At 39.0% G+C, this 23873-nt stretch overlaps 1 protein-coding gene across 1 annotated transcript in view; it reads left to right on the top strand.

Moving 5' to 3' along the window:
* LOC127572538 (ras GTPase-activating protein 1-like) overlaps window positions 1-23002 on the top strand; it is a 121302-nt gene extending 98300 nt beyond the window's left edge. Inside the window, exons 18-26 of the mRNA XM_052019908.1 lie at window positions 475-634; window positions 793-935; window positions 4145-4260; window positions 6254-6340; window positions 6946-7013; window positions 12100-12188; window positions 12839-12916; window positions 16510-16644; window positions 17775-23002. Coding sequence (XP_051875868.1) covers window positions 475-634; window positions 793-935; window positions 4145-4260; window positions 6254-6340; window positions 6946-7013; window positions 12100-12188; window positions 12839-12916; window positions 16510-16644; window positions 17775-17852 — 954 coding nt within the window. The 3' untranslated portion in view covers window positions 17853-23002. The remainder of the gene's footprint in view (window positions 1-474; window positions 635-792; window positions 936-4144; window positions 4261-6253; window positions 6341-6945; window positions 7014-12099; window positions 12189-12838; window positions 12917-16509; window positions 16645-17774) is intronic.
* The last annotated feature ends 871 nt before the right edge of the window (window positions 23003-23873 follow it).

Here is a 23873-nt window from a genome sequence, read left to right as displayed (position 1 = left end):
GCTAAAAACCATTACATTTCCCAATTAGTACATTTGCGTTCTCCCAGCCAATGTATCTTCGCCCTTTCTCTTCTGTTCCGTTTCATGGAACCAGCACTCCAGAGAGGGGGAAAGAAATCATTTTCTCAGTTACCACTTTAAAAATAGAAATTGCCAAGGAACAATGAATTACCTGGAACAGCCACTTTCAAATAGAAAAATGGATATTTTTGTACCCTACACTTTTGGAAACTTAAGTCTTCAATTCTGCAATATTTGGTTAATGCCAGATTCTGTTATCAACTTTGACACTAGGTTGGATCCATAATACATATTTTCACCTTGGACTTTTATTTCCTCTGTATTTTAAAGTGTACTTTAAACTAACAAAGTATTTGTATTGAAATAACACATTTGTAAGAACCTCATTTAAAATAAATGAAAAGATATGTTGCATTTTAGTTAACTTCTCATAAAATATTTCATTTCTTTTAGCTTATTCTTCAGAAAGAATTTCATGTGATATATGCATTGTCACATGTGTGTGGCCAGGATCGCACACTACTGGCCAGTATTCTGCTAAGAATTTTTCGGCATGAGAAGCTTGAGTCGCTGTTACTACGGATATTAAATGACAGGGAAATTAGCATGGAAGGTGGGTCCGTTTGTACCCAAGTCATCAACCCATTCACTTTGTTTTTATATTTGATTTGAAACAATTAAGTTTCTTGTACATAAAACATGCTTTCCAATTTTTGGAATCCGTCTCGATGGTTCTTTTACAATTTTAACATTGATTATATTTTCCCCTAGATGAATCTACCACACTCTTCCGTGCCACAACTTTGTCAAGCACACTTATGGAACAATACATGAAATCAACAGCAACACCATTTATCCATCATGCTCTGAAAGAAACCATTTTAAAGATAATGGAGAGTAAACAATCATGTGAGGTACGCTGATCGACACAGCAAAGATTACAGTAGCAAGGGCTAGAACAATTTGCTTATGGGTACCCATAAGTATATTTGTAGTATAATTTTAATATCAATGAGAAACTTATTTAACTTTGGATATATACAATAACTTTAGTGTTGATGCAGAGCTGGAGCCCAACTTGACTTCGGGGCAGTCTGCACAAGAAGCCCTGGAAAAGTAATTAGCCATTCCTTTCTATGCTGACCCTTTCCAATGCATGCAAGCTGAAATAAAATTGCAGTTCAATCAAACCATGTGCAAGATGAAGCTGGAAAGTCAACTTGATATTCTGATCACTTTCTGGAACTAAACCTCAATTTATATGATTAGATGGTGTAAATATTATTATAACCATCATCCAAACATATAAAATGTAGAAGCTAAGAGCAGTAATACACTGAACTCCCAAGTTCAGCCCAAGTAATGAAACCAGTCAATGCCTGGACAAAAGCTGAATGAATTATACAGCCTAAAAGTGAATGGAGAATGAGCAGATGAGTCTTCATTTTTATCCATCATTGGCTTTTTGGGTTTTACCAATAATGATTAGAAATTGAAAATTTCTCAATATAAAAACCCTACCCACAAAGATTGTGACAACTCTGCAGAAGCATTTGGTGTAAAAATTAACTTTTTAAAAACCAAGTACTGCATTGGAATTGGACCTCAAATATTAGCATAATTAAGGACTAGAGCAAACTCTAAGCTTGAATTCAACGACCTTCTATGTCAAATTTCTGTGGACAAAAAAATATCAGGATTATAATTGATTAGATTGGACTGTTTACAATCATCTTGACATTCTTACAATGATACCTTTGTCCTCTAAGTAATGCATTTATGTACAAACATAAATTGGACATCGTCTTGTTTCCCAATAGCTTGTCTATTGTCACATAACAAACAATGTGCTGGAGGAACTCTGAGTCGAGCAGCATCAGTGGAAGGAAAGGAATTGTCAGAGCTTTGGGTCAAAACCCTGCATCAGGACTGAAAGTGGAGAGGCAAGATGGCCAGTATAAAGAGGGGAGGGCACTGGTGAGACAGGAGTGCAATGTGATTGGTGGGCTGAGGAGGTGTGTAAGATGACAGGCAGGTTGTGCCAAGTAGGGAAGGTGAGCAAGGGAGGAGTTGGGAGACGGGCAGGTTAATGATAGATGGAGGCAGAGAGAGAGAGAAACATTATATTGAGGGGGAGGTGAACTGTGAAGATAGGAGACAGCTGTTAGAGGGAGATGAGCAGGAACACAAAAGGGCTCCCAGTGCTGGAGTCTGATAAGCAAAGCGGGTGAGAATGGGAACCATTTGGGGAGAGGTGAATGGCAGATGGAACCAGAACTAAATGGGGTGGGGGAAGAAACCACTGGGTGAACTGTGTGTGTCGTGGGTGGATGGAACCAGGAGGGGGATGGACGAAGATGGTTGATGGAGGGCTGGGGGCAGGGGTTGAGGGAAAGCTGATAAAAATGGGAGGGCTGGAGGAGGATTGGAAGGGAGGGTGGGGACAACCCACTGGAGGGGAGGGTTACCTAAAACTGGAAAACTCAACATTCATGCCATTGAGTTGTAGACTAGCCAGGGAAACGGCATGAGGCGTTGTTCATCAACTTTGCATTGGGCCTCACCTTGGTAGTAGAGAAGGCCAAGGATGGACAGGTCAGTATGGGAACAACAGCATGCAACTGGCAGCTCGGGATGGCCGTTGTGGACCGAGCGTGGGTGCCCTGCGAAATGGTTTCCGAGCCTGCACTTGGTCTCGCTGACGCAGGGGAGGCCACGTCAGGAGTACCGAATGCAGTAGACAAGGTTGGAGGAGATGCACATGAACCTTTGCCTCACCTGGAAGGGCTTTTTAGGTCCCTGGATGGTGATGAGGGCAGAGGTGTTTACGTCTCCTCTGACTGCAGGGAAAAGTCCCAGGAGTCAGGGAGGGGGGAGTGGGGGGGCTTGCGGTAGGATGGACAGACCAAGGAGTCACAGAGGGAGTATTCCCTGCAGAAGGTAGAAAGAGGTAGGGAGGAGAAGACTGGTAGTGGGATCTCGTTGCCGCTGGTGGAAATGAAGGATGATATGCTGGATGCAAAGGCTCCTAGGGTGAAAGGTGAGGACCAGGGGATCTCTATCTTTGTTCTGTCTGGGAGGAGGGGTGCTGCCTAATTGGATAATTAAGCAGCAGCTGCCAATAAAAAGTTTGGGTCAAGCGGAGCGGCCATTGTGTGAGAGGAGAGTGTTGGGGTGGGGAGCTGAGGCTTTGGCTAAAGAGGTTTGGCGTGAAGAGGCGGAGTAGGTGAGCGAAGGCTTTCTGGTAGGTTCTCTTTCTTTCTTCTGTTATTTGTAATTTTCTCCGTATAGAACAGTGGGAATGGCAGTCAGCAGAAGTATGAGAAACAGACGAGATGGGCGAGTGGGCTCCATTAACCACTACAGAAGGGAAGCCATGCTTCCTGAAAAACATCGACATTTTAGATGTCCTGGAGTGGAAAACCTTATTCTGAGAGTAGACCTGGCAGAGACAGAGAAACTGGGAGAAAGGAATGGCATCCGTACAAGAGACACGGCGGGAAGAGGTGTCGTCTAAGTAGCTGTGGCAGTCGGTGGGTTTATAGTAAATATTAGTGGATAGTTTGTCTCCTGAGATGGAGACAGATCTAAAAAAAGGAGAGATTTGAAAGCAGTGTGGAAATTAATGCTGAAGATGGTAACATTGAGTTCTGCATGGGTACAGGAAGCAGCACAAATATAATCATCAATGTAACAGAGAAAGAGTTGGGGAGTTGAACTGGAGAATGTTTGGAACAGGGACTGTTCTGTGTGGCCAACAAAAAGACTGGTATAGCTGGGGCCCTTACAGGTGCCCATGGCTACACCATGGCTCAGAGTCCAGCATTATGTTCCTGCTTATCTCCTTCCAGCAGCTGTCTCTAATCTTCACACTCCCCTTTCCCATTTTGTTCCATCTGCCCCTCAGTGTATATATTTTTGTGTCTGTCTCCATCTATCATTCACTTGCCACTGTCTCTCAGCCTTCTTGCCTCTCCACTCTCAGTCCTGATGCAGGGTTTCAACAATTCCTTTCCTCCCACAGATGCTGCTTGATCCGCTGAGCTCCTCCGGCAGATTGTTTGTTGCTCTGCATTCTTGTGTCTCTATCGTCACGTAATACGGAAACCTATTTGTTTTTCAGCTAAATCCTTCTAAACTTGAAAAAAATGAAGATGTGAACACTAATTTGGCACACCTATTAGGTCTCCTATCTGAATTGGTGGAAAAAATTTTCATGGCTGCAGAAGAACTGCCTCAGTAAGTAATGAAACTGTATCCATGCATAAAGGATTGAAATATGAATATTTCAAATTTGTTTTAATCTGTTGCAATGATCTTGAGCTTTCCAACCAGAAAGGGGAGCAAGGAATAGATAAGGGAAGAAACTGTATATAATGTGGGCAATTGCGAGAGCTAGCAAAAAAGAAATGGTATGACGGTAGAATTTTCTCATTTCTGATTATCAATAAGAATATGCTTTATGTACATAGACATAATTTTCCAGCCCTGCACCATTGACAATGTACATTGTAGACCTATTGCTGCTACCTCACAACTGAAAAGACATAAATTTCCTTTTGTTGGTCTTTCCATTCAGTGTAACTACAGCAGACTAGCCTCGGTCTTTTTATCCTGCTCCCATCCCCCATCACCACCCTCTTGGACATTGTAAGCAAATCAATCACAATCCCACATGGCATTTCTCTCCAGAATGAAACCTTGGAATTAATTATCTAATTGTAGAGCCTTGTATTGAATGTGGGGGGGAAAGAAAAACATTTGCCTCTTAAAAGATGGCTGTAGTTTCCTCTAACGGCACTGTCCAAACAGTCTCCAGTTATCTGTTCAATGATGTGAAATGGTAGAATGTCTTCTATGTTGGACCTGCACAGTTACCCCAAAATTTTATTCTTGCTCACCCTGTCTGTAAGCTAAAACTGATGTCACCTACAAACATTGAATCAACTTCCATGTGATAGCATTAAACACCACTTCAGCACTGTTTTGCCACTGTCTCTCTTGATTTTCCTGACTACCTAAGATTATCCAATATCTAGACTTGACTTTTCCTCCACTGAGTGTTTGGAAACACCTTGAGCAATCTCTAGTTATCCTATTGGAAAGCAAAATAAAACTGCAGGCTGTGGAACTTTGAAGTAAGCAGCATGTTGTCAGCCTGTACCATTAGCTGTTTCACTGTCCATAAGTGCTGCCTGACATGCTAAGTATTTCTGGCATTACTGTGGTCATCTTTTGCTCTGGGCACCATTTTGGGTTGAAGTAGACTGTTTATCATGTTGGTGCCCTATTCACTCTGAACTAAAACTCAAACTCTGTTATCCTTTTACAAAGCCACAATAACATTGTTCACCTCCACTTCTACCTTTGCAGATGTTCTTGTCATTTGCAAAACTTGCATTACCAGCCTCCAGCCACCAACCTCCATAAACTGCTGCAACTCACCCAAAGTTCCTTTGTCGATTTCTATCGCCCCACAGTCATCCAGCTCCCCACGTCATTACTAATCGACATATGGTATTGATATACAAAAACGTTTGAAAGCACTTAAGCCATTTAACATCTGTGCAACAAATAATTAAGTGTTTAATGCTTAACCAGTCAGAATTTCACAATTTATGCCTGAGGTACATGGAATAAACTGGTAAGATTATCTTTATTAGCCATATCATCTTTTTGTTCACTGCTTCTGGGTAAAGCAAAAGATGCCACTTGGGAAGAATCATTTATTTTGGGATAAAGTTAGGTGGTGCGGTTATTTTCTGGATGCTTAGTCAGAGTTGTACAGCATAGTATTGGGCCCTTTGGCCCCCAACGCATCCATGCCGATCTTTTTACCCATCTATGCTAATCGTATTTGGCTGCACTAAATCTGTTTGCTCTAATGCCTTGTCTATATATCGTTTGAGCATCTTTTTTTCTGTGGTTCACCTTGTGATTTTTCCTTAGGGTAACTCCAGCATGTTTTTGCTTGAATAATTGACTCAATATTTGATATTTCTGTCATATGACTGACTCTGTTTCATATTCTGTGACTATTTATTTTAAAGCACTGCTGTTATGATTCTCAATTTAAGCATCCAAAATAAATTTCTGAACCTCTCTGCAATGATGTAATATAGATATAAGGTAATGTAAAATTGCATACTTAAATGTTTAATTATTGGATTGTAACTGCAAGAAATTCCTTAGTGAATTCTTTAACTTATTTCAATTCATTTTACTTTAACAGGTCTTTAAGGTTTATTTATGGATGTTTACAAAAATCTGTCCAGCAGAAATGGCCAACAAATCCCACTATGAGAACTAGAGTTGTCAGGTAAAATACTTTTTGAACTTCATGATTCACCAAGTCTTTTAGCTATTTTGCACTGCAGTTTTCTAATTGGACATGTTACAATTAGCAGCATTAATGTGCCTCTTGTTTCGGGCAAGAATTTAGACCAAGTTGAAAGATCTGCACCAGGCACCATTAATAGGCCCATCGTAAAGTTAATTATAACTAGTGTTCTGGTGAAAGGCGGTCGCAATGCCTTCTGGCTTGGACAACAGTTCTGCAGTTGGATTGAACTGATACCAACAAGCTCTTGAGGCAACACTATTAAAGAGGAAAACTATAATGAACTGCTAAATAAGCCATGGTTCCTCAGAAGAAATGTCTTGGGAGGGATTTTGGAGATGTGTTGTCAGGGTAATCAACAGCGGATTACTGAGAAGGGTGCTTGAGACCAGGAAACCCCATTCATGAGAATATACCTTGTTGATGAGGTTTGAAGATTGATAGTGCTGCAACTCATTACTTTGTTTAATTTATTTGATGCACTCCAACAAAAGTGCTTTCATTAGTTGCTTTTTGCTTGTGTTTTTTTGGCAACAGTGTATTTGGCGAATTATACATGATATTTGTTTTTCTTTTTATTATAGTGGATTTGTTTTCTTGCGGTTGATTTGTCCAGCTATCCTCAATCCACGGATGTTCAATATCATTTTGGGTGAGTTTTGCCTGGTGGAAGTTTGCAATGCTTTATTCTATAAAACAAAGATGTCCAAAAACCAGCCCATAAACTATAATTCTCAAATCCTGCTACTTCCCACCTTTTGTGCATGTGCACAATACCGACTTCAGCACCTTCAATCTGTTCATTATACAAAGATAATTAAAATTTCAGTATCTGGAGGATTGAATAACCAAGACGCGTGTTTGCTTTGCCTCTCAAGAGTTGTAGAGCGTGGAAATAGGCTCGTCGGCCCAACTTATCCATGCCGACCAAGGTGTCTTCCTCAGCTAGTCCCATTTGCCTGCATTTGCCCATGTCCCTCTAAACCTTTCCTATCCAAGGACCTGTCCAAATGTCTTTTAAATGTTATAATTGTACCCACCTCTACCACTTCCTCTGGCAACTCATTCTGTATACCCTCCACCACCATCCCTTTCAAATCTTTCCCGTCTCACCTTAAACCTATGCCCTCTAGTTTTAGACTCCCCCACTCTGGGGGCAGGGTGGGTGGTGAACTGTAACCATACACCATATCTATTTCTTTCATGACTTTAATAAACCTCTGTAAGGTCACCTTTGGCATCCTTCGCTCTAGGGAAAACTATTCCACCCTATCGAGTCTCTCCTTGTTACTCAAGTCTTCCGGTTCAGGCAACATCTTGTGAACCTTTTCTGTACCTGGTTTAAACTTAATCACATCCTTCCTGTAATATGGCAACCAGAACTGCACACAATATTCCAGGTGCAGTCTCACCAACGTCTTGTACAGCTGTAACATGTCCCAACTCTTAGACTCAGTCCCCCTTCTGATGAAGGCAAATGTGCCATGTGCTGCCTTCACCACTTTCAGGGAACACTATACTTGTACCCCTAGGTCTCTCTGTTCTACAGCACTCCCCAGAGCACTGTCGTTCACTGTATGTTGCTGAAACTTCATGAACAGGGACTACATGATAGTCAACACTTGCTGGAAGATTCTGTTGTAGGGAGTGAGGGGAAAGGGCATGGTGGGAAGGAGGGATAATTGACAATTAGAGGAGAAAAGGAAGATGGAAAAGAGTAGAAAGAATGATGAGAGTAAAGGAAGCAGACATCAAAGAAATGGTGTGGCTGTGGGGAAACAGTGGCACGTGGTACAAGAAGGCATGATATTATTTTGCTTATTTAAGTATTGGGAGGTCTTTCATTTCAGGCTTATGGACTTATTGCATTTGTTAATCATAATGTGACTTGGGTTTTAAAACGTGCATCTGATGTATTTCACTTTTGTGCCTTAAGTATTACAATACAGTTGCATGATTTTATTGTGTATATTATAGCTAAATTGAATGCATAATACTATAATATGTTGCAAAATGACTATGCAGCCCATTGTGGACGTGCTGACTCCTTCAATTAATCAAAAGCAAAATATTAAGATTCTGGAGATTGGGAATAAAATGTTGGAAGTACGCAGCAGGCTAGACAGCATCTACAAAGTAAATGTTTTAGATATCTGGCCTTTTATCAGAACTGATTTCTCCCCTGCTCTTTACTCATAATTTATTTCTCCAAATATTTGCAAGGTCCTTTCTGCATGATAATATTGAAACTGCTTCCTCTAAACCATCAGGCAATGCATGGTAGATCATTGTAGCTGACCACATAAGGAAATGTCTCTGCTTGTGCTTATCCATCAATTACTTTAAATCCACGTCATCAGCTTTCTGACCTTTCTGATATTAGAAATAGTATATTAAAATCACCTGTGATTTACTGCACCTCAAATCTCTCACGCTCTGAGAGAAACAAAGTCTGCTTTTTCAGCTGTTAATTCTATAAAGACACTACTGTGTCCAATTCTGGGTTCTCTATTTTAGGAAGTATACTAGAGCTTTGGGAAGGATGCAGAAGAGGTTTATTAGAATTCTGCCAGATATGAGAGAGAGCAATTGGATTCAACTACTCTTTGCTCAAATTTTTTTTAAGACCCAGCCCTTCATCCCAGGAATCAACCTGGTGAATCTACCCTGCATCATTATCAAAGGCAAGCTTATTCTTAAGTAAAGAGGTGAAAATGGTATAAGGTGTTCCAGGTGCTGGTCATGTCAAAGTCCTGTGTGGTTGTAGCAAGACTTGTACTCCACCCACCTTGCATTAAAGAGCAACATTCCATTTGTCTTAATTATTTTGTGCACCTGAAATGTTCATTTTGTGTTTCTTGTACAAGGACACCCAGGTCCCTCTCAACTTCAACATTTAAATGTTTTGCACCATTTAAATAATACTCTTTTTTTTCCCTCTAAATGTGATAACATTACAGTTTTCTTCTTTACACTCCACCTTCATTCTTCTTGACCATACCCTTAACCTGTCTTTATACTCTTGCTGAATTTTTGTATCTTCCTCACAACTTGCTTCCCCCCACCATCCTAATTGTAGACAAGTTTGAATGGATTAAACTCAGTCCTTTCTATCGTTCATTAATATAGATTGTAAATAGCTAGGGCCCCAGCATAGATACTTAGTGCACCAGATTAGTCACAGCCTTGAAAGTGATCATTTGTCCCTACAGTTTATTTATCAACTGTCCAATCACTTTATTTATCATAAATCCTCTATCCATGCTGATATACTATCCTCTATTCCATGAGCCCTAACCTTGTGCAGTAACATTCTATGTGGCACACTATAAAATGACTTCTGGAAATCCTTTTACAATATTTTTATTAATTCCACAAAGAAAATACAGAGTACATGAATCAAAAAATAGACAAAATACTACTAAATACATTGTGTTAAACCATACTGAAATCACAATACCCTATAGTAGTAATCAAAAATGATAATTGACTTCTGGAAATCCAAAAGCAGCACATCCACTGCTCCCTTTATTTACCCTGCTGGTTACCTACCCCAAGTTTGATAAACTCAATAGCCCTCTAGTAAAACATTGATGACTCTGCCTAATTACAATGTTTTTCTAAAATACTTAATTATAGATTCCAGTTTTATCCCTGACAACAAGTGTTAGATTCTGTTTTCTTTCGCCCTCCTTTAAATTTGTTATTTTCTTGACTAAACCATCGCATCCACAGTAACCATTGTACCCATCTGTACTAATCTATCTTACCCTCATTAGGGCCACAGCCTTCTGTGCCTTGGTGACTCAAGTGCTCTAGTGGAACCTGTCCAGCATCTGTCGAATTTTGCAAGGTCACAACCAATGCATCCACTATCTGTATAGCCAAGTCCTTTTAGAATTAAATGAAGCAGGCCATCGGATACAGAGGATTGTCAACCATTAGTTTGCCCAGCACTTTGACTCCAGCAGTATTAATTTAAATTCTTCATTCTCTTTTTGCTTATTGGTTACTTAGTAGTTTTGGTATATGTTTAATGGCTTTTGCCATAAAAATAAATATAAAATATTTGTTGTAAGACTCTGCCATTTCCTTAATCCCCACTATCAATTCCCATATCTCAGCTTCCAAGGGACCAACTCTTTCTATATTAAAGAAGTTCTGACAACCTCTTTTGTTTCTTGCTAGTTTGCACCTACTTTATATTTTCTCTCAACAATTTTAGTCATCCTTAGCTAGTTTCCAGAATCCTTGTCTTTTTCTATTCCTTGCAACTTTATTATCATTTCAATCTAATACCATCCTTACTACTTGAGTAAGGCACAGATGGATAGTTTTTCCCAAGGATTTATTATATGGTTGTATATGTATTCTCTAAAAATGATGAAATATTTCTTCACATATCTGCTGCTATTTATGTACACTCATGGCTTTCAATTTAATTTTTTAATCTACTTTAGTGATCTCTCCACTAATAAATATGTAATTGCCTTAAGTTTGAGCTTTTAAGTTTCTAAAATTCTGTCTGGTTATTGTAAGATTACTAATTAATCCTGTCTCATTGCACGTGACCATATTTAAAATGGCCCATTTCTGGTTGGATCAAAATGTATTTGTTCTAGCGTCTAGAACGCTGTCTTAAATGTATTCCATGAACTTATTTTCAGAACCACTTTGATTGTGATTATTACATTATTATAAATCACCATTAGTTATTAATTTTCCACTTGTTTTTAACTTCAAAATTAACATTAAACCAAAGTCTCCTTGTCACTTCCATAACTGTTTAAAATCTAATCATATTATAACTCTTCTCAAAGTGTTACCCCATTGAAAAATACTCCAATCACACTCCTTCAATCCCCAGAGCACGATCCAGCATTGTTTGCTTCCTGCTCTTCTCTGCCTTTACACAGTGACTATCTTGATTTTTATATTGAGAAAGTAACAATCGTTTTGAATTTATTATTAAGAAACCTTGAGAAATGGAATGAAATTATTATGCTTTGGCACACGATTGTGACAACTACCTTATGGTAGTATGTAAGTTTATCTCTAGTTATGTGCAAATTAATTTTCCAGTTGGAAAGCAGTTGTAACAAACATTTAGCTTTAATCCTATTTATGTGTATTTGATGGAGAGGAAATTTAATAATGTTTAATTTCACCACCTAATTCAGCATTTTTCAGCAAGAAATATAATTTGTATCTCTCATATTTTGAAATAGGGAAGGTGTTCCAAAGAGAGAACTTTTATAGATTATACTTAGTTTTTCTGAGCATGAGCATTTCTAATTATTATCCTGCTATTCTGCACTCTGGCTGTTGTTTGAAGTTGGTGCAAGCTGTTCATAGCTTTGGCATCTTATTTGATGTTAGGCTGGGTTTCTGATCCCCATGCCTTTTTCTTCTGTTACTTGTCCTACTTTCAGCAGCTTAACATTGCCATTCTCTAACCCTGTTGTCTAGCTTATCTGATGCTGAAATCCTCACCCATCGTTTTGTTTCTTCTTGACTTGACTTTTACAATGATCTTCTGGGCAGTCTCCTCACTAGCACTCTTTTTTTAAAAAAAAAATTAACATCTAAAACTACATGTAAAGTAAGTATTAGGAAATTAGAAAATTACTTCTGATTGCAAGATGATTGTTTTGGCAGAAATTGGACAAAATTTTAGTAAATATACAATGGTAAAATTAAAGTTACGACAAAATAACACTTATCTCTCACTTATTTAGATCCTCCTTCCTCTACTGCTGCAAGGACTCTCACACTTGTTGCAAAGTCTCTTCAAAACTTAGCAAACCTGGTGGAATTTGGAGCTAAGGTATTCTAATTCTGAATCCTAGAAAGTTCAAGTTAAATCCATTGTTGCACTGTCTAGCATCTTTAATTTTTCCACAGTGTTATAGGTAATGTTTCATTCAATGTCTTCACATCAAAATGTCATTGTTTTCTTATAATCAATGTCAAAACTTCCCACGTGTCTATTTTTTAAAATGTCACAGGATAAGCAATAGGTGATGTAGCAAAATATTTATAAAATTCTTAATATGCTTTACTTTTGATACATGAATTAGCAAAAGGATGTGGAGAAAGCCATAATTTTTAGTTTCTCATCAATGTAGAGATTATTCTTCTTAAATAATTTTGGACAGGTAGCTAGAACAGTGGCATAGAAATCAAAATCACAGAACCAGAATATTATTATTACTGAGAAATAATTTTGAAAGCAATATTTTTGATAACTCATTCAGTGATAAGGGTTCTGAAGAATCTGCCGTGGTAATGTTCACAATTCATTTGCTGATTATCAAATTGCCTCAAGACAATCTTATGAGAAGAATTGATTCAGGCAGTCCAGACTAAATGTGAACACAGTGTTTGCTTACAAGTTTAGAACAGTGATATTCTGCACAAATTGAGATACTAATTTTTTTTAAGCTGGCACACATTGACAAGTTTACTTTGTTATAGGAACCCTACATGGAAGGTGTAAATCCATTCATCAAAAGCAACAAGCATCGAATGATTATGTTCCTAGATGAATTAGGGGTAAGTGCATTTAACATTACTGAGGGGGGAATTAGTCTCCTTGAAGATTTTAATTGGAATTTCTGCAACAAGACTCATTAGTGACTTTATCACATTTTGTTCTGAGTTTAGTGGAATTAACAAAGTTCTAAACTTCCATTTGTTTCAACATGGCAAAGAACATAAACTAAGAAAAGTAGGGGATATTAGGTATGACCAAAATTTAGTAAGAAAGGTGAATTTTAAGGATGTAAGACAGATACTTAAAGGCATAAAGATTTAACATTGGAATTAAAGGACAAAGGTAGCTGACAGCATGGCCACCAATAGTGGGCTGAAAGTATGAATGCACAGAACAGCAAGAATCGTTCTGAGCAGCTGTTGGTGTCAAGGCAGTGAACTACACAAGATGTGGGGTTACTCAGCTACATCACCCCTCAGATCAGTTTGCCCCAAAGAAAACCATCAGACCCTGGTCATCCTCATCTCATAACTATAATTCTACAGCCTTGGTAAAGTCTTTGCAAATGTCCTCTGCACCTCTTTGGTGATAACGCACTTCCTGTATTGTGGTGGCAGAAATTCTGTGCAGAACTACGAAAGTTGCCTAAGCACTGTTTCATAAATCTAGTTAGCTAAGGAACAGAACACTAAAGGCAAACAACTTGTTTGCCTCATTAGTCACATTATCCATGTCTCGCCACCTTCAAGGATCTGTGAACATGCCGTCCAAAATCTCTGTTCGTCTATGCTTCTTAGAATCCCACCATTGATTGTGTATTGCCTTGCTTTTCCTCCCCAAATGCATTATCTTGTGTGTCTTCAGATTGAATTCCATTTACCACTTTTGTCCAGCACATTGATATGTTCCTTCAGTCCAGAATTGATTTTGGTATCATTGACATTCTTCTTAATCATGGCTCCAGCATTCAAGTAAGAATTGTAAATATAGACCATTATGTACAGGGGACCTAGTACTGAGCCCCATTGAAACGCACTGTGTTCCACTGACTAAAAGCTTGAGTTAACCATTACTCCATTTCTCCCAACTAGCATTTCTTTAATCCAACTCATTATTTTCTGCATTCTAATTCTGGGCATTTTGCAACATTGAATTTCATTGCAGCACCATTTGGTCACCTATGCTAAAGGTGTAATTTGTGTTGTAATGGGTGATTTTTGGTAGAGGGAAATGAAACCTTCTCTCTCTTGGTGGTTGACAATTCGCAAAGCAGATAAATCCTTGCTAGAGTGGGAAAGGTAAGGACCTTGCAAGGAGAAAGCCCAAGTGCAAACATGAACAAAAAGGAAAACACAAATGATTTATGGGTTTATAGGTATCAATTAGCCATGGAGGTCAAGGAGTAATGAAGCAGTTAAACTGTAGAAGTATTGTGACAAATGGAGGGCATTAGTGTACTTAGTTGAAGATTTGAAAATACAAATGTAAGTGCCATGGGAGAAATTATTCCAGTACTTGATCAAAACAAAAACTGATTCAAGAACTGTTAATAGCCATGAGGGCTTTGGAAATAGAAGTACTGCAGGATGTAATTGGTGCCTCCAGTAGATCCCAGTGAAGATAAATGATAGACAACAAGGATTTTGAAGAAAAGCTGAAAAGGTTGGATTATTTCAAGCCTATTGACAAATCAGATGATGAATTCATCACTGTCAGGTAGCAAGGAATAGTAAAGATCACGTTTTCTATATTGGATAAGTTATTACCATTCCTAAGTCAAATCGAGAATGATGATGCTATCATTTTTGGAGAATTTAAGATGCCAATGGCATTTTTTCCATCTGAGCACAGCTTCCAAATGAAATGTATAATGGGTGGCAAGCAAGAAACAGTTGCTGCCTGTAAAGAAGCAAAAATGGAGGGTATTCTGGGAAGATGTGGAGGACAACTTTCGATTGTATCTGGAGAGTAGGAATGTTATTGGACTGGGTACCATTTTTTTTAAAAATGTGACTGATAGGAAATGTTACAGATGGGAGAAAAGGGGCCAAGAGAAGAAAATAACCATGGATGGAAATTCTTTATGCACTTTGTGTAATTATCTTAGCATGTAGACAGAGTTCCCCAGCCTCAAGTATTCTGTTATCTTTCAGTTATATTTCACATTTCAAAAGTTTGATAGTTGCACATTGTTCATGATTTAATTACTTTTTCAAATTGTTTACTTGACCTCTTACAAAAGCATGCTTTCACTTAAATTTGACTACATGGACTTAAACCAATCAAGACATTGGAAATCAGAATTACATTGGATCAAGATAGCTTGATTATTTAGATCCTGTTCTTGCCTTCTAACTTTCTTCAACCTTTGGTATTGAATGGGAGCTTAGAATTGCAAGATTATCTGACGGCACATGGCTGCTATTTCAGAGAATGAGGATATCCTCAAGTGTGCATCTCTCATGAAATGATTATTCAATTTGCATGTAAACGTTGACCTTCATTCACAGAGGAAGAATGCAGTAGGTAATTATGAAGATCATTTATAATTATTCTACTACTTTGTACAACTGAATAGACCATCATCCAAGCTGAGGTATGGAGAAAGAAATAATCAGATGTCTCTCCCCTAGAAAGCTGAATATTCATTGACTGTTCTTGTACGTTTACTGTTCGCCTTGCTTGTAATTTATCTCCATGAAGGATGTGGAGGCTTTGGAGAGGGTGCAGAAGAGGTTCACCAGGATGCTGCCTGGATTAGAGGGCATGTGCTATAAGGAGAGGTTGGACAAACTTGAGTTGTTTTCTCTGGAGCAGCGGAAGCTGAAGGGAGACCTGACACAAGTTTCTAAGATTATGAGGTGCGTAGATAGACAGCCAACATCCTTTTTACCAGGGTTGAAATGCCTACTACAAGAGGGCATGCATTTAAGGTGAGAGGGGGCAAGTTCAAAGGAGAAGTGTGGCACTGGTTTTTTTTTTACACTGTGGTGGGTGCCTGGAATGTGCTGCCAGGGGTGGTAGTGGAGGCAAATATAAAAGAGGCTTTTAAGAGGTTCTCTGATATGCACATGAATGTGTAGAGAATGGAGGGATATGGACATTGTGTAGGCAGAAGGGACTAGTTGGTAAGCTTTTACTTACTAGTTTAATTAGTTCGGCACGACTTTGTGGGCTGAAGGGCCTGTTCCTGTGTTGTATTATTCTGTGTTGTATGTATTAAAACTAACAAGCTAATTTGGCTAAGATTAGTTTGTAACATGGATTTATATTATGTTATAAATATGGAAGACCATATTTATAATATCCATAGACATTCAGTTGTCCATTAGTTTGAGTACCTCTTCAAAAAATTAAATCTAGTTCATCAGGGGTGACCAGGCTTTAGAAATACATCTTGTTCCTCTTGATCAAATGAAAATTTTCAGCATTCAGCCACTATCCCAGTTTGTAGACATCACTAATTATCCAGTGATGGATGTTAGGCTAACCCGTCAATAATTTCCCATTTCCCTTTTTCTTTCTTTAAATGTGGAGTGTCATGCAATTTTCCAGTGTGATGCAGCACATCTCAAATGAAGATATGTTGGATGTTTAAGGACTATATTATATCTGTTGCTGCTTAAATGAGAAGTTTTACTTTTGTCTACAGAATGTCCCTGAGGTTCCTGACACTACAGAGCACTTTAGGATTGATTTGTCTCGTAACCTGGCGGCATTACATGAAGTTTGTGCGGCACATTCGGATGAACTTCGCACCCTAAGTAATGAACGGGGAGTCCAGCAGGTAACTGCTTATTGTCCAGATGCTGGCTTAAAATTGAAATGTTACAAATATTATTGGCTCACAATTTTCCATGCCATACTTGGCAAGGGAATGAGAAGCAGCTTAGTTCCTTAAGAAAGAGAAAAGATCAATCTGATTATCTTAAGTTTTAGTTATGTTCCAAATAAAAATTGATTTTCTTAATTTAATCACATTTGTGGTCAATTTTACAAATAATTTTCTCACATTTTGATCTGAAATGTTAAATATGAAAAACTAAGCCTGTATTCTTAAATCAGAAAATTCTTTCCAAGTTGCAACCAAAAATAATCACGGATATACCTACACTCAATTGTACTCTTTTTAAATTCAACATATGATGTTTCCTTTTTGCTCTGATTTGAATTGAACTGAATTTTTTAATCATCTAATTTTTTTCAAATATTTCCTGCAATAAGCTGCTTGGAACTATCATTACATTAACTCCCTCTGAATAAGTTGGAAAATTTCACATCTGGGTGATAGACCCTGCCCAATCATCATCTTGCTGTTTTTTCAACTTCATTGTCCTTAAACCAGTTCTGTTATTGTGTGAGTAGCCTGTGGGTTCAGTGCGCAAGGTTTCTGCTTAATATGTCAATGGGCATTTGTTGTTTTTTTTTGTAAATTAATAATGTAGAATATAACCTTGTGGTACTTGGAGCAAGAATTACCAGAAAGTTGGGAATAATTCAAAAGTGTGGCAGAAATGTCATCCATGATTCTTTGATTAAATTTCATACTTTACCTGAAAAAGTACCTTGCAGGTAGTCTTTGAATCTGATGGTGACTCAGTGTATCTTAGGGTATTTTATGAAGCTCCTACCTAAATATGGCATCTTGGAGCTTAATTACTGATTGTTATATTAGGGTATTTTAGTTCTTCTGTATTTGCCACATTTGTTAATCTTTTCCTCCACTTTCCCAATGCACACAGCATTAAAGAAGTTATTGCTCGGTTTCATGTACCGGCAGTCAGCATTGATTGCCGTTGGGTAGGTGGACAAACCGCTTTCTTCAAATGCTGCAGGCATCATGCTTACATCTGAACCAAAATCAGGATTGTACCTGGGAGTAACTATACCTAATACCATTTCTGGTGTCTTTTTCAGCATGTCTTGAAGAAGCTTCTGGCCATTACAGAAATGTTACAGCAGAAGCGAAACCACTATTCTGCATCCAACAGGTAGCAGATTTCATATTCGGAGAATTCTGCATGGATCAGCGTGTCCCAAGGTTATCATTGGACAACCTACTGCAATCTCACTTCCTTGTGTACTTGTGATAAAACACCCATGTACAACATTCCTTTTGTCGTGCAAACTATGCAACAGAAAAAAAGCTGGTTGATGTTTTCACCAGTAACTTTGTAAGCTATTTGTGCAGGTCACCTCTTGCACTTCCTTCTCTGAACCAATCACTAGCTGTTGAGCCTTGATGTACAAGTCACCATTCACAAAGCTAGGTGGATTGACAATAGACTTTTAAGGCGTTTAATATTTCAATTTGCCAAAGTTCCCAGGATCTATCAAGAGCTGCAGTATCAAATGCCAGTCAACTGACAAGGTGAAGAATCAAGTTGAATTACCTGTTGTGTAACTGGATTATGGGCTGTAAAGTGTAATATACTGTAATTTCTGACTGACTACTTTTATGGTTAAGATTGCTTACGTCTTTATTCTCTGGTTATATTTACAGTTTATTGGAAATGTCTTTAAAATACCAAGATTCCTCACTAAAGACTGGTTATTTTTTATAGAAAAAAATCTGCAACAAGCATTCGTTACATGACAATGAATGTGAAGAGAGATCACAGCATTTGTTGTGGCACTAATTTTGATTGGTTTAATTACACTGTATGATTGACTAAGACAATGAGAAAAAGCTATTAAAGTTGTGTAATCAAAAGCTTTGTATGTATCAGGTTTACAACTGTAAACACATTCAATAGTTGAATAAATTTATTGATCATTTATTGGAAAAGCATGCACTTATTAAACCATTTTGTAAAGTAGATTGTTACACTGACTTTTGTTTTAATAAATGAAAAGCAAGTGTTGAATTGAAACTGGTTCAAACCCATTTAAATAGACTACTTCATTAACATTAGATGAGATGCAATAATTGTGGAATTTCATTAAGGAAAATTATTCTGAATTATAAGATGTGAATATAGTTTCAACTAAACATGTAATTACAGTTTTTTAGCTTTCATGATTGTAAATGAGAGAGATTTCTATTTGTTTCCAACAAAGCCCGACAAGTAGGCAGGTAGATTTCCCTTGGCTCAAAATATGTGGTGGGAAATGATTTCTCTTTCCTTATTTTCCTTTTACGGCTTTTCTCTTGTCTCCTGAATTTCTCCCTTATGTGCTTATTTGTTTTCCCATACTCTATCTCTTTTATATCCACTGATGACTGTGTTGTCCAATGGAGAAAATGTGTTCTTCTGTGACTCTTCCAACACAGGCTTCCCCACGCTTTACTAACATTGTCCTTTACCTCATCACCAACTGTTTACAGGTACTTTCTTCAATTACAACTTCTACTTTTCTGCGTGCACTCCCCTTTCCCTTACTCTGCTGTCACTTTTCATTACTACTTGCCCCTGAAGGGGAGTGAACTATGTACCAGAAGTCTCTCTTTACCATCAGCCTAATTTTTTGCTTTATTCCTATTTCAGGACGTTGGACATCACTGGCCTAGCCAACATCTATTGCCCATTCCTAATTTCTCTCGAGGTGGTGGTAGTGAGCCATCTTCTTGAACCACTTTAGTTGTTGTGGTGCTGGTCCTCCAGATTGTTGAGCAGAGAATTTAGTTTGAAGAGGAAAATGCAGTTGATTGTGTTCCCATGTGCCTGCCCTTGTCCTGGAGGGCAGAGTTTGGGAGTTGCTATCAGAATACCCTGGGTGAGTTAATTCCAAGAGGTGATTTATAAGAAACAAGGCGGGATTATTTTATTGAGAAGTTTACCTGAGTAGCTGCTGGGCAGCTGAAGGTTTAACCAAGAAATATTGGTAAAGGAGAGAATTAAAAGAAGCCAGTATTGGAATGGAAAGTAGAGGTAATGGAGCAAGGGTGTGGAAAAGCCATGAAAGGATGGGAATTTAAATATAAATTACTTGAGGGAATTAGAAATTCAAATTTTATTTCTTGACATGCAAGTGGTACTGGTGGGAGCAGTTACTGTCCATCACTGGGTGTTCTCAGAAGAGGTGTTGTGCTTTCATCTATTGCAGTCTAAGTGCTACCATGTTATGATGGCATTTCCAGGATTTTGATCCAGTGGTAATGAAGAACATAGAAGCAGGGGGAGGATATATAGAACAATACGGGCCCTTCGGCCCACAATGTTGTGCCGAACGATATGAACACCTCCTCCGTGATCAATCTCACCCTTCTCTCCTGCACAGCCCATAATGCTCCATTTTTCTTACTTCCATGTCCCCATCCAAGAGCCTTTTAAATGTCCCTATATGCCCACTACCAAAGTGAATTAGTTAATTTTTTTTTGTATTTATTTCACAAGATGCATGTGTCACTGATAGGCCAGCATGTATTGCCCATTTCTCATTGCTCTTTGAGAAGATGCTGATGAGCCTCCTTGAACTACTGGTGAAGCTGTCAGTGTTGTTGGATGGGAACTTCAAGATGACAATGAAGGAATGACCATATTTCCCAGTTAGGATGATGTGCCATTTGGAGGGGAATTTGCAGATTGTGGTCTTCTCATGCACCTATTGCCCTCGTCCTTCTTGAAGGTAAAAGTCACATGTGGAAGGTATTGCCTGAGTAGCCAAGTTAACTGCAGTCACATTACAGCTTGGTGGCAGGGTTGAAAGTGATGCCCTCTAGAAGACTTGCTCTTCAAGTCAGGCTTCTTGAGTGTGTTGAAGCAGTAGTTATCTAAGCAAGTACTGTGTACAGTCACAGTGCCTTGTAAAAGTTATGCCTTTTAGATACTGCAAAAACTTTGGGTGTTAAAAGCCAAGTCGCTCACTTTGTAGGCACAGTATTTATTTGGTTGGTCCAGTTGAGTTTTTGATCAATTTTAACCCCCAGGATGTTACCGGTGGGAGTCTTGGCAATACCATTCAATAACACGACTAGGTAGTTGAAATGGTTCTTGTTGGAGATGGTCGTAGCTGGGCAGATAATGAGGACAAATGATATTTGCTATTTGTCCTGATGCAGGGTCTCAACTTGAACTGTCGACCATCCCTCTGCCTCCACAGATACTGTCTGACCCACTGAGTTCCTCCAGCAGCATCTGCAGTCTATGTCTCCGTATTTGCCATTTATCTGCATGTGCCTGAATGCTGTCCAGGTCTGCAGGGGTTGCTTCATTTAGTTTGGAACATCAAATGGCTGATGCTCTGCTTTTCTCCTGATCACCATCCCCTTGGTGTCCAAAAAATCTACCTCAATTTGTCCTGTATGATCTTGGCAACCAAGCATGCATGCCCTTCTATTTTTAAAGATTCCAGTGATTTACTCAATCCTTTATAAAGAAATTTCTGAGTTCTGGACTGTCTACCACAAAGAAGTGGCCTCTCTGCATCTACTGTCTCCCCTCTCTTAAGGAGGAAATTGTTCTAAACTCCAGGGAGTATTGGTCAAACTTTTGATTTTTTATTGGACACCACCCCCCCCCCCATCCCAGAAAGCAGTCTTCTAAATCTACACTGCACTGACTCCAAAGCCAGTACATACTTCCTCAGGAAAAGAAACTAGAACTGCACAGAGTATTTCATTTCACCAAAGTCCAGTACATTTTAAGCAAGACTTCCTTACTTGCATACTCCAACTTTTTAACAGTAAAGATTTGCCTTTGGTTTCTTGCCAGTCCTGCATATTTAGTTTCTGTGCCAGAACCAGCATATCCTGTTTCAGTGTTTAACTATTTCTCACTAAAGTGCATAACCTTTTTACCACACTGAGTCCATCTCTCCCACTCATCACCTGCTCCACCTGCCTCTGCCCTTTTGCAAATCCTATGTTCTGCTCCACTCACTTTCCTTCATCAGCAAACTTGGGTACTTTACATCATCATCTCATCAAAACCCTGAAAAGCTAAGGCCTAGTACAGAGCCCCATGACACCTTACCGGTAATAGTCTGCCAACCTGAAAATGATGTCCATGCTTTCTCTGCTCTCTTTAATTCCCCATCCCCATTAGTATGTTTGGAGCCCTTTTATAAGACCTTATTAAATGCCTTTTAAAACCCAAATGTGCCACATCCTCTGGTTCCCCCTGTTCTAGCCTGCTTAACTATATCCTCAAAGAAAAAAGCTCTCATTAAATGTATTAGCATTGTTACCCCCCAACCCCCTAAGTTACCACATGATTTTTATTGTAATGTACCTGTCCTGAATCTGTCATATCTGTCAGGCTAACTGATCTACTTTCATAGATAATGGTATTGCAGTCTGCTGGGATTATTGAAAGATTATCACTAGTATATCCACTATTTCTGTAAACATCTCCTTTAGGATCCACAATACATTAGATTTTAACCCCCTTTGTTTCTTTAGTACTTTCTCTTTAATGGGATTAATTGCATTTCCCTTATTCCTGTTTAATCCCTTGAGTCTTTTTTTGCTGCATTTGTTATATCCCTATACTGAAATGACTTGCAAAACACAATACTTTTCTCATTTCTTGATTTGTTCACTTGTATGTCTCCAAATGACATGGTTTTAATGTTGTTAGACCATGTTTAAACAGCTGTAGAAACTTTATTTTAATGTTTCTTGCTGATTGACTCGGTGGCCATGATCTTGCTGCTTAAAAGGCAGCAGATGTGGTAGACCTGACAACTTCTAGTTACTTCATTGGAACACTGCACCCAGCTTGAGGTCCAGACTTTCATTCCAACTAATTACTGATACCAGGACCTCTCTGCTGAGCCTGTACCAGCTTAACATACTGTAAGTAAAAGGGATCCATTGAAATAACAACATCAGAAATAAGAGCAGGAGGCCATCTGGCCTGTCGAGCCTGTTCTGCCATTCAATAAGATCGTGGCTGATCTGTCTCTGGACTCAGATCCACCTACCTGCCTTTTCCCATAACCCTTAATTCCCCTACTATGCAAAAATCTATTTAATTGTGTCTTAAATATAATGAAATAGCCTCCAGTGCTTCCTTGGACAGAGAATTCCACAGATTCATTACCCTCTGGGGAAAAGCAGTTTTTCCTTATCTCCGTCCTAAATCTACTCCCCTGAATCTAGAGGCTGTCTCCTAGTTCTAGTCTTATCTACCTGTGGAAACAACCTTGCTGCCTCTATCTTATCTTTCCCTTTCATAATTTTATATGCTTCTATAAGATATCCCCGCCTGCCCCCCCCCCCCCCCCCCCCCCATCATTCTTCTGAATTCCAGCGAGTATAGTCCTAGGCGACTCAATCTCTCCTCATAAGCTAACCCCCTCATCTCTGGAATCAACCTGGTGAACCTCCTCTGCACCACCTACCTACAGTATATCCTCAAATAAGGAGACCAGAACTGCACGCGGTACTCCAGGTTCAGCCTCACCAGTACCCTGTACGGTTGCAGCATAACCTCCCTGCTCTTAAGTTCAATCCCTCTAGCGCTGAAGGCCAACATTCCATTTGCCGCCTTGATAACTTGCACCTGCAAACCAACCTTGTGCGATTCATGCACAAGCGCTCCCAAGTCCCTCTGCACAACAGCATGCTGCAATCTTTCACCATTTAAATAATGATTTTCTATTTTTCCTTCCAAAGTGGATGACCTTGCACTTACCAACATTGTACTCCATCTGCCAGACCCTTGCCCACTCACTTAACCTATCTATATCTCTCTGCAGACTCTCTGCATCCTCTGCACAATTTGCTTTTCCACTCAATTTAGTGTCGTTATCAAACTTAGATACGCTACACTCGGTCCCCTCTTCCAAATCGTTAATGTACATCATGAACAGTTGTGTGCCCAGCACTGCCCTGCGGTACCCCACTCACCACTGACTGCCAACCAGAGAAACACTCATTTATCCCAACTCTCTGCTTTCTGTTGGTTAACCACTCCTCTATCCATGCTAATACATTACCCCCAACTCCATGCATCCTCATTTTGTGGATGTCTTTTATGCGGCACCTTATCGAACGCCTCATGGAAATCCAAGAATACTACATCCACCTGTTCCTCTCCACTGCACTCACTATATCCTCAAAGAACTCCA

The sequence above is a fragment of the Pristis pectinata genome, chromosome 7 (genome assembly GCF_009764475.1).
Source record: "Pristis pectinata isolate sPriPec2 chromosome 7, sPriPec2.1.pri, whole genome shotgun sequence".
Lineage (NCBI taxonomy): Eukaryota > Metazoa > Chordata > Chondrichthyes > Rhinopristiformes > Pristidae > Pristis > Pristis pectinata.
The sequence above is the reverse complement of the archived record's forward strand: the minus strand, read 5'-3'. Positions and strand labels throughout refer to the sequence as shown.